This window comes from Capsicum annuum, chromosome 1 (assembly GCF_002878395.1).
Source record: "Capsicum annuum cultivar UCD-10X-F1 chromosome 1, UCD10Xv1.1, whole genome shotgun sequence".
Taxonomy (NCBI): Eukaryota; Viridiplantae; Streptophyta; class Magnoliopsida; order Solanales; family Solanaceae; genus Capsicum; species Capsicum annuum.
In genome coordinates this window covers 231493696-231504176 of record NC_061111.1, presented here as the reverse complement: position 1 = coordinate 231504176, position 10481 = coordinate 231493696, and the positions used below count along the sequence as shown (strand labels likewise).

Below are 10481 nucleotides of genomic sequence, written 5' to 3'. Positions count from 1 at the left end.
TTCTCCCTTTCCAGGACCCCCACTCCCCCCTCCCGTAATTCTTTCTCCCTTTTCAGCCCCACCCTTTCAGCCCCCTACCCTCGTTCTTTCATTGATGATAAATGATTCAAAAATAAAATCATCAATTTAATTTAATTTTTATCTAAATTTTGATGAAGTTGAATTAAAGGTTGAGATGGTATTCAATAAAGAAAAATATTTAATAGTGTTTTCATGTTTCTTCTTGGTGGTGTTAATGGAGGAAAGTGAAAAAAATTAAAGAAAAGTGTTGTTCTTGGGTGGTGTTGTTAATGGAGGAAAGTGAAAAAATTTTAAAGGAAAGTGTTGTTCTTATGTGGTATTGTTAATGGAGGAAAGTGAAAAAAATTGAAGTGTTGTTCTTGAGAGGTGTTGTTAATGGAGGAAAGTGAAAAAAATTTAAAGGAAAGTGTTGTTTTTGGGTGGTATTGTTAATGGAGGAAAGTGAAAAAATTTGAGGTTGTTAATGGAGGTTTGAGTGTTGTTGTTGATGATGATTTGAAGAAAAAAGAAGAAGAGAAAAAGTGTCTATTTTTTATTTTAATTTTAATTTTATTCTTTTTTAAAATTAAATATAATATTACTAAAATTAATTTTTTTAATAAATAAACGCACCCTTTTTTTTTAAAAAAAAATATCACGTCAGCTTTAGGGGTCAAACAAATATACTTTAAACATGTTAAGGGATAAATAAATGAAAGTTAAGTTTAAGTGTTAAAGTGAATTTGGAAGACAAGTTCAGGGAGGAAAAAAATGTCTTTTCTCAAATAATTTTCTCAATTCTTCAAATCTTCAAGGCTCATTTAATACTTCTTTTTTTTAATGCTCAAAATTTTCTATGCATCTAACCTGCGGATTTGATTTCTTTTTCCTTCAAATTTTAAAATTATAAGTTGTTTTAGCTTGAAGTATTTCAAAGTTATGAATTGTAAATATGGGATTGGCCATATAAGGAGAAAAGGGGTTTGAAGAAGGAGAAAGAGTGTGTATGTGTGGCGAGGAAGGGGGAGGGGGTTTCTATGGATGAAGAAATATGGGTAGTGGCGGAGAAAGGCTTCGGTATGAGATTTATATTACTACTATATATAAGGGAGAATCTTCAAGTTTGGTAGTCCTCAAATGATTTTTTTGTATATTTTATTCTTAAATGAAGGTTTAATGACTTTGTAATTTCTCAACCATTTTGATAAATTTGATTAATTATATGAGCTTTTTAAATGTTATACAAAAATGCTAAGTCATTAAAAAAAGGTGATAGGGACACCACAAAATAGCTATTTATCCAACCAAATAAAAAATTAAAACTATTCAAAAGTTTATAGTGTTCTTTATTATGAAAATAATAATAGGAGAGAATACCTAATTTGTTAATCCTCACAAGGAACACTATTTTATCTTTTTACTCCTAATTGAAGTTTTAATAACCTTATAAGCTTTAACCAATTGAAGGAACATCTACAAAAGTATTTTGTTGAATTAGATTTATAATTATTTAATTTAAATACTATATTTATTTATAAATTAACTTTACTAATGTGATCATACAATAATTTTGTAGCATCAAATATTTTTTAGATTATTTAAATCTAATACTTTATTTATTTGAAAAATGTAATTAGCCAATATAAATTTAATTGAAAAAGAATAATGAAGTTAATTCAACATAAGGCAAAACTCAATTTAGATCGTTGAAGACTTTAATTCGAAAATTTTCAATAAAATAAAAAGGAGAAAAGTTTTAATGCATGCATTTGTTTGAAAAGGTTTTTGTTTAACTAAGAGAAAATACGTTGTATCATTCCTGAGCTTGTCCGCATAACTTACTGTAGACCTTAAACTACACGGGCAATCATATATCCCTCTTAATAGCTTTCAAGTGAATTTTATACCACCCCAAAATATTATACGACTTTCACGCCATGTTGGAGCACGTAAATAATTTATTTTTTTTTTTAAAAAATAATTTCCTAAATCAATATGTGTGTGTGTATATATATATATCCTAAGCTTTCTTCTCCATCGCCCCCACCCCCCACCCCCCACCCCACATTCTTCATCTGCCCTACATTCTTCATCTGCAACCTTGCCCCCCACCCCATTTCTTCATCTGAAACTTTCAAAACCCCTCCCGTTTCTTTTCTTGAGTCTGCAAATCGCCTCCCGCCCCCCCTCCCTCCCCCCCCACAACATTCTAATAGAATTTTTCTAAAACCTTTACTAACAATAAGCTTCACGGGTTTAGCAGAAACTACATTTGAAAAAAAATTCAGATTGCACAAACCAGCTTGATGATCCAATCAAATCCAACATTGCAATAACTGCTACATATATCCACTGCAAAAAATAAAAAAATAAAAAAACATTACTTAGATCCATTATTTTTTATTTTGAATCAAATCATTGAAATTTTGATTCTTGAAAATATTTTGTTATGTATTTACTTGGAGATAGTTGATGGGTAGAATTAAAAAATAAAAAGAAATAACTGTTCAAATTTTGATTTTTGAAAATATTTTTGTCATGTATTTGATTGGAGATGATTGGATGGGTTGGAGTGAAAAAAAACATCGTTGAAATTTTATTCTTGAAAATTTTGTTATGTATTTGACTAGAGATAGTTAATACTATATAGGAGTGAAAAAAAAAATAGAGGAAGGAGAAGAGGGGGTGGGGGGTGGGGGGTGGGGGTGAGGAAGAAGAAGGAAAGATGGGGGTGAGGAAGAAGAAGGAAAGAAAAATTATACTCCCTCCGTTTCATAATAAGTGAATTGTTGGGGTATTTATTGGTGTTTCAAAATAAGTGAATCATTGAATTTTTTTTTCCAATTTACCCTTATGATTTGACAATCAATTAACTTTTGAAAAGGTATTACAAGATCAACTTTTTTTTTTTTTGGGGTAAAAATGGAAAGTTATATTAAATTTATATCTTTAATGTTTTTTTCTTAATCTCTGTGCCAAAATCCAACAATTCATTTATTATGAAAAGAATGAAGTAACATTTAAAAGTGGGTCCCATTTTTTTCAATTTTTTTGTCATGGACGTGCTGAATCTTATTGAATTTGCCACGTTAGCCATTAGGATGATATAAAATTCATTTGAAAGTTATTAAGGGGGTTATATAATTGTCCGTGTAGTTTAAGGTATAAAGTAAGTTATGCGAAACTTAGAAAATTTTACTCCCCTATTTCAATTTATTTATCTGATTTTGACTTAGCACGACTTTTAAAAGCAACAAATATTTTTGAATTTCGTAGTTTTAAATAAATGATATGTAGAAATGACTAAAATATGTTTTAATCTTGTAGCCTTAAACAGTTTCCAAGAAAGAAAGGCATATTCTTTCTACATCGAAACGAACTAGAGAAAATAGGGTAAAAAACTAGAATATGTGATTTAATATTCTAGAAATACTGAAAAATTGTTGAACTTCTTTTAATTAATATAATATTATACAAAAACAAACAAAAAGCATAGTAACAGAAAAAAATCTATATAAATATAAATGTTATCATAGTTTGGGCCCGGACTTAGCACAAGGCGAATGAAACTAGTGTGTACGCACACACATATGGTGTATATAAAGATAAGGCACAAGTACTCCTCTCACTATATCTGAAGTTGTTATGATACACTTAAACTTTACGGAATGCTATTAATCCCCTCACATTTTTTTTTATATTTTTATGTTCTTTTTTTTTTTTTGCTGATATGGCTGTCAATTAGTAAAATATTAATTTTTTTAAAGCAAAAAATAAAGCAAAATTAAAGTCCACAACGATGGAGGTTAAAATACTACCCGAACTTCAATATTCAAATATGTAGGAGGACGTAGACCTTCGCCTCATAGCCAAATGAAGAATGAGACAATTCATTCTTATATTCAAAAGATACAGATCTAAAAGACGACGCTACACACAGTAAAGCTCAGTCATGCATAATTAATACAATCTAATTATATTCTGCAGAAAAAAAATAAGATATTGCCAGCTGCTCTTTTTTGTAACAGACTTTCTAAATTTGTCTGGTCAATGATCATAATTAATAAGTGATTTCCTTTTAGTAACACCTAAATTGTTGCTACATCACATGTGCATTGTTCTTCAAATGTAAATTATAAATATCTTATAAGTCATTTATCATAAAAATTGCCGGATACTGCTGCATGACATCTTCACACTTCAAATGTAAATTTTTGAATTTGTATGCCCTTAAATTCCAACGATTATTAACAGGCAACAGCTATAACTGTGTGTTCTAAGAAATTCATGTCATATTATGTTATGTTGTTGTATTCTCATGAATGGTCCTTGGAGGACAATAGGACCCTAGGTGATAGATCAACGTCCATCCTTTCCCTTACTCGAAAGAGCAAATTATCAGATAACCGATCATCCTTGTCAAAAACTTTCTTGCCATAAGAAAAAATTAATTTGTGCAAGTAGGATTTTCAAGCATCCGAAATACATTAAGATTGAAATGACATGTGTTCCTATAGAAGATAGACAATTCATTCATCAGACAAAACAAACTTACTTGGGATATGTTTGTTATGAAGAAAAATATTTTCGATTTTCTCATATTTGGTTACTTAAACATTTTAGAAAATATTTTTCAAATACATTATTTTTCTCAAATTTAGGAAAAATGATTTTTCTTCAAAAATTAAAGAAATCATTTTTAAAAACTTCCTTTTAACCTCACCATCCGACTCTTCATCGGAAGTCCCGAGCCCTGACTCTCAAACCCGAGTCTTAGGTCCTAACCCCAACCCGAAACCCAAGACCCGAGACATAACTCCTGATCCTGACCTCACCCAAACACTAACTCAAAGTTGGTCAGGATTAGGCCTTGGGTGGGGATTGAGGTTGAGAGTTGGATCTCGAGTCATGTCGGACGTGGTCTGGGTCGGGATCGAATGTCGAGTCGGGGGTTAAGGGTGGGAGTCAATATTGGGGGTCGATATCATAAGACGGGTCTCAAGTTAAGTTCGAATTTTAGGCTCGCTTCAAGTTTAGGGACAAGAGTTGGGTCCGACTGAGGTTGGACCCTGGGTTTCAGTCGGAGTCGATGTATCGTGTCAAAGTTTGCGCAGTCGGTGGTAGTAGGGATTTAGGTCCCCGATCAAGGTTGAGTGTGAGATTTTGGTTCAAAATCGAGAGTTCGGTCTAGGGTCAAGGTCGAAAGTTCACACTCAGGGTTAGAAGTTAGGTCCCTGGAAGGCGTCAGGATCAGATCTCAACTCAAAGTACAAAGTCAGGTCCCATGTTGAGTTGGGAGTCGGGGTCTGGGTTCTAGGTTAGGTCCCCGGTCATGGTTGGGAGTTGGGTTCAAGGACCGGGGTGGGGTCGAGGTCCAAGGACATGTCATGGGTCAGGGTGGGGAGTCAAGTCTCAGGTCAGGGTACAAAGTCAGTTCCCATGTCATGTTGGGGTTCGGGGCCTCGGGTCATGTCGGGAGTCAAGAATCCAGATCGAGACCCTTGTCGGGATACCGCCAAAATCAATGGTGCATGCCCCAAACAGCTATCCTCAAGAACATGAATGATCCTTACGGACTAACCATCTAATGGTGGATTAATAATTGTACAAAACAAACAAGCATAAAATCATTTTTATTGAGATTCTCGATCGTACTAATTGAATAAGAATACATAGTATGTGTATAGGCACCACAGCATACAATTTTATGCCATGGTAGCTTTTCCCTTATTGTGAAATATTTAACAAATCAATACAAGCTTCTTTCCTTCTATATTTTCTATTTCCCTTTGGGAGTTTCTGATTTTCCATATCAATGATCACAAAGAATAACTTCTATCAATGATTTATATATCAATGTCAAAAGGATGGACATTTGGATCAGAAACGCGGTTGTGACAGGTTTTGTCACAAGGGTAAGGGCAATCAATCTTCTGGAATGGATTTTTGTCATAGAACCAGTCTCCGAGTGCTTTGGCTATTGTCTGCAAACGGACATTTTTAGCAAAGTCAATGGATCTCAAAATAGGACACTACGAATGGTCTACGCCAAAAAGAAGTAAAATGAACATGTTAAGAGTTCAGTTAATTTCTTACCTTGTTAGCTAACTTCGGAGAGTCAGCCCTGTACCATGTTTCTTGAACTTCAGTTTGACAGTGTGCATAGCAAGAGTTGATAAAATACCCTCTTGATGAAGAAGGGCCGAGTGCATTTAACGCTCTCAGAAACCCCAATCTATAACCTGAGGAATGAAGAGAAATGCTTTCGGTGAGATGAATCTTTTCCAGCATTTGGCAGTTCTCAGTTGGTTTCTAGTTTGTAATGAAAGCTTCGACAACACATTTTATCACGTAAAACTCAAATTCAACATAGAGATATTGAGAAATTAGAGTCTTGACCTTGCATAATTTGAAGCTGCCTGGAAGAGCATTTCAATATGTCAAGTTTGCAGTTGAGCCAGAACCCATGGGGATCAGCAACACCAGGAGCCAAAATGTTCTTTATCTGAATACAAATAATATTAAGTCAGAAAGATCAAGTAACTCAACTCTGTTTATACATGTATTGGTAATATCCATGTCGTACAAAGTTATGGGATCAACAGTTCTTTCTTTGCACTCATTTCTCAGGCAATCTGGTGAGATCAGGGTCTTGAAGGACCATCTCCATCCTTAGGAACTTTAAAATCCTGACTAGATTATTGATGCTGTTTCTTATTCTGTGATGTGATCGTCTCATGATAAATATATAAAAAAACGATCTTCCATGCTATGTGTCAACGATGACATATCTTGTCTAGCGTTTGTAAACATCAAATCTCCCTCTATAAGTTCTAGGTGAGGTATTGCATCAGTTTACAAATATATCACAACACAGAAAGGCAAAGTTATCAAAAATCCAATGAAGCAAAAAAGGCAATAATCATAAAACAATCAAGGATTAAAATAGAGCAGAGAAAGGAAGTTCTGAAAAGAAGATAGCGTAAATCAACAGAACTTCCCAGAAATGCTCTTCACCTGCCAGGAATCATAGGCCGCATTAACTAGGAAAAGTGGCGTCCGCACGTGTTGAGCAACATTTTGCGGGAAAAAACACTGCAAGATTTATTGGATTATTGGTGTAAGATGCACCCAAGTAAAAGGCATAGAACATATTATGAAAGTGACATCTCTTACCAAATCCGGTTTCAATCTTGAGGTACACACTGCAGGCAGATTCTTGGCAGAACCCTGATCCAATACAAGGTAAAATGGACATGAAATTTATCTAAAGTTTCTCCGTTGACTTTACTATTTCCTTTTTTTCCAGGCACAAGTAACATTAGAAAATGAAGTTCATAGAAAAGGAGATAAAACGTTACAGCTTACCAACATTTTTATTCTTCAAAGAGAAAGAAAAATGATATAACAATCTACAGAATGTTCGCTTCACAAATAAGATCGAGTCGGGGTTGGCTAAGCCAGGGATTGCGCACAATAAGCAGTGACAAACCGAGAAGATAAATGAAATAATGTGGAGCTAGTTACAACCAAAATTATAATGGAACTCCCATGAGAAAGATGTTAAAGAAGCATACATGTAAGCTAACAACATCTCTGAAGTACTCTTCAATATGAGGTGCACCAGAAATATCTCTCCTGCAATATAGCAGAGAATTATATTAGCAGTCAAAGGAAAGTAAACTTCTTGAAAGCTGTAGAACACCAAGGTTTTTGTTTTTTAGTAATTGGAGAACACCAGGATATTAATAAACTATAAAAATGCTTACGCATTGATAAAGTAACCAGCATCCGAAAAGCACTTCACTTTAGCACCCATTGGAAGGAGTGCTTTGAAGCTGTCACAATGTAAAATTGAAGTCAATCCGCCAGCTGAACATCCAGACAGAATAGCCTAACATTAGAACTTGATTTGTGAGCCAGTCAACGGTAAGTATTATGAGCGTCTAAGCATCTGAAAAAGAGAGAAGAAGACAGAAGGCTCTACATTTTCGGCATTCTTCATTCCCTTTGCTAACAAATCCTCCATAACAGCAAGAAAAATTCTTGCCCCTCTAAAGTGAAGATTAGTAATCTGATATGGACAAGGATTTCATCAGAATTATACAAATAAGTCAAATGGCGGATGTTAATCTCCACAGTTTAATTATGAGATTACGAGAGAATCATATATAGTTTAGGACGGATCAAGAGTTTCAGTATTAACTCAAAATTACCGGATTGACTGCTTGAACATCACCAGTGAAGGATGATCCATCACAATATCTAACCTTTACTCTGTTCCAATTATAGAAGTCTACAATTTAAATAAGATGTAACACTGTTATTCAAACAAGAAAAATGTAATTCATGAGGTCCATCAATACAAAAATGGATGAAAGCTCAACCTGGATTAAACTGAGGCATGTTGCTGAGAATCCCTGAGAAAGCGAGATTTTCTACCATCCGCTTAGATGATCCCAAGCGAGTATTCTTACGGAAAAGGCAAGTGGTGAGGTTATTGCACCAACCTCCTCCCTGAAAATAAAATTTTAAAATTGAATCTCGATATAAATACATCTTGTTCATTCAACATCTCATAGAGATACTTCAAAAGGTTTCTCCAAAAAAACATCTTCAAATATTCTTCATATTTGTACCCAAGGCAATATGGCAGGTGAATTCTTTTTCTATTTATGACGGGGAATCTGCAGCTGCTACCACAGGTAAACCCCTAGCTCGCAAATCACAGGGGAGAGGTAAACCGTCCCATAAATCACATATGAGGGATAAACGCGCTATGGCTGGTGAATTTTGTTTAGATCATAAAGTCTCATAATCAAATATTAGATGTTCCTTTGTATTATTCATGCATCATTTTCTCCTTTTATTATTTGTAAATCACTAGGGCAAAATCTCTACTTATTTTCCACAATATTGAAAGGAAAAAACCAAATAATATGTATTGGGATATAAATATGATCCAAAATATGCAACAATAATAAACTTTTGCCCTTCTTTCGCACATAAGTCTATCGATCAACAAGATCGATAGACTAGATTTATTTAACTCAGCAGTCAAGATTGAGAAATTGTACAGATTCAATTCGACAATTCAATTTTTCATTGGTAACTACTCTAGTCATAGAAATTATGTATAGAGAAACAAACCTCCATTTGGATTAACCAACTGTTAACTCCTGTACCATGTCCTTTGTCGTGATGATATGCTGGTGGACTCCCATCCAGACATACTGCAAACACATCAATAATATCAAAATCAACACATTTCCACATTCATAAATTTATCTCCCGTTTGACCAGAGATTTTGAAGTTAAAATTTAAAAAGTTGAGTTCTTGAAGTCGTGATTTTTTGAAATTTGAAGTTGTGCTAGGACATGCATTTTACATGTGAATGGAAGTCCCAAAAACTGTTCTGAGCCAGTTTTGGGCATGAAAATATTTAAAGATTGGATTTTTAAAAATTTGTCGTACAAACAGATATTTGAAAATAAATTTTCAAAATCAACGAGCAAACGTGTAGCTTAATTTGAAACCAAAAGGAAACTAAATACTTACCTGCTCCTTTTGCCACTCCACTTAGAACATAAGTAATATTTACAAAGAGCCCTTCACTTCTAAATATAATCAACAAAGTAACTAATGAATATATCCATTGTTGCACAGTCCCATTTACCATTCTGCACATCATTTTATTTCCAAAAGAATAAAAGAAAAAGAAAAACATTATCAATACACAAAATTCCAAGAACATAAAAAAGACACAACTAAACAGAGCAAAACTGACCAATCACAAACAACTACTTTAAAACTATAAACACATCCCAATTACAAAAAAGATCACATTTTTATACAAAACAAAAATGCATTTTCCCATATTTAGCATAAAAATTACTCTATTTAGAGAAACCCCAGATAGAAAAAGGAACACCAATGCTACTAATAACCCTTTTTATCAGAACAAAATAAAATTCAAGATTAGTAAAGACCTCAAAAGTACCTGAAAATGGCAATAAAGAGATTGAGATAATCTCAAAATGGGATTATTTGGACTGAAATTTTACACTGAACCAAGTTCAGTTATCTTGTTTTGGAGCTAAAATAAGCTCCAAACAGCAAATGTAGGTGTAAAGTAAAAGCATATAATAGTAAAAAAGAATCCAAGAAAATGTATGATACGAATTCTCGGTAGTTTTTTTTGTTTTGTTTGTAAGAAAAGAATGCTTTGTTTATAGAAATGATTTTTGTAAATGCTGAACCCAAGAAATAAAGAAGCAGCCGACACTTATTCGCATTGAAATTCAAAAAGTGATTTTTATAAAAGAAATAATTTCATTTGTTTGGCTATTTACTGTTTTGTTTTCTATGGTTTGCTTGGGTGGTTGTTTTCTATTGGCTGCTGGAGTTGCTGGTAAGATTGGATATGACCCGACCGATCCGACCCAAATGATATTAAATTATGAATTAAATGATATTTGTA

The 10481-nt window shown here is 33.5% G+C and overlaps 1 protein-coding gene across 1 annotated transcript; it reads right to left on the bottom strand.

The window, feature by feature from the left end:
* Positions 1-5618: 5618 nt before the first annotated feature.
* On the bottom strand, positions 5619-10315 carry LOC107871151 (pectin acetylesterase 8). The gene is made up of 13 exons (XM_016717969.2): positions 10002-10315; positions 9560-9681; positions 9151-9233; positions 8388-8517; positions 8217-8296; positions 7988-8074; positions 7770-7894; positions 7578-7638; positions 7177-7230; positions 7018-7095; positions 6400-6505; positions 6097-6242; positions 5619-5984 (listed from the first exon to the last, which is right to left on the bottom strand). The coding sequence occupies exons 2-13, from the start codon at positions 9678-9680 to the stop codon at positions 5847-5849; spliced, it is 1209 nt and encodes a 402-aa protein (XP_016573455.1). The 5' UTR covers position 9681; positions 10002-10315; the 3' UTR covers positions 5619-5846.
* Between the last annotated feature and the right edge of the window lie 166 nt (positions 10316-10481).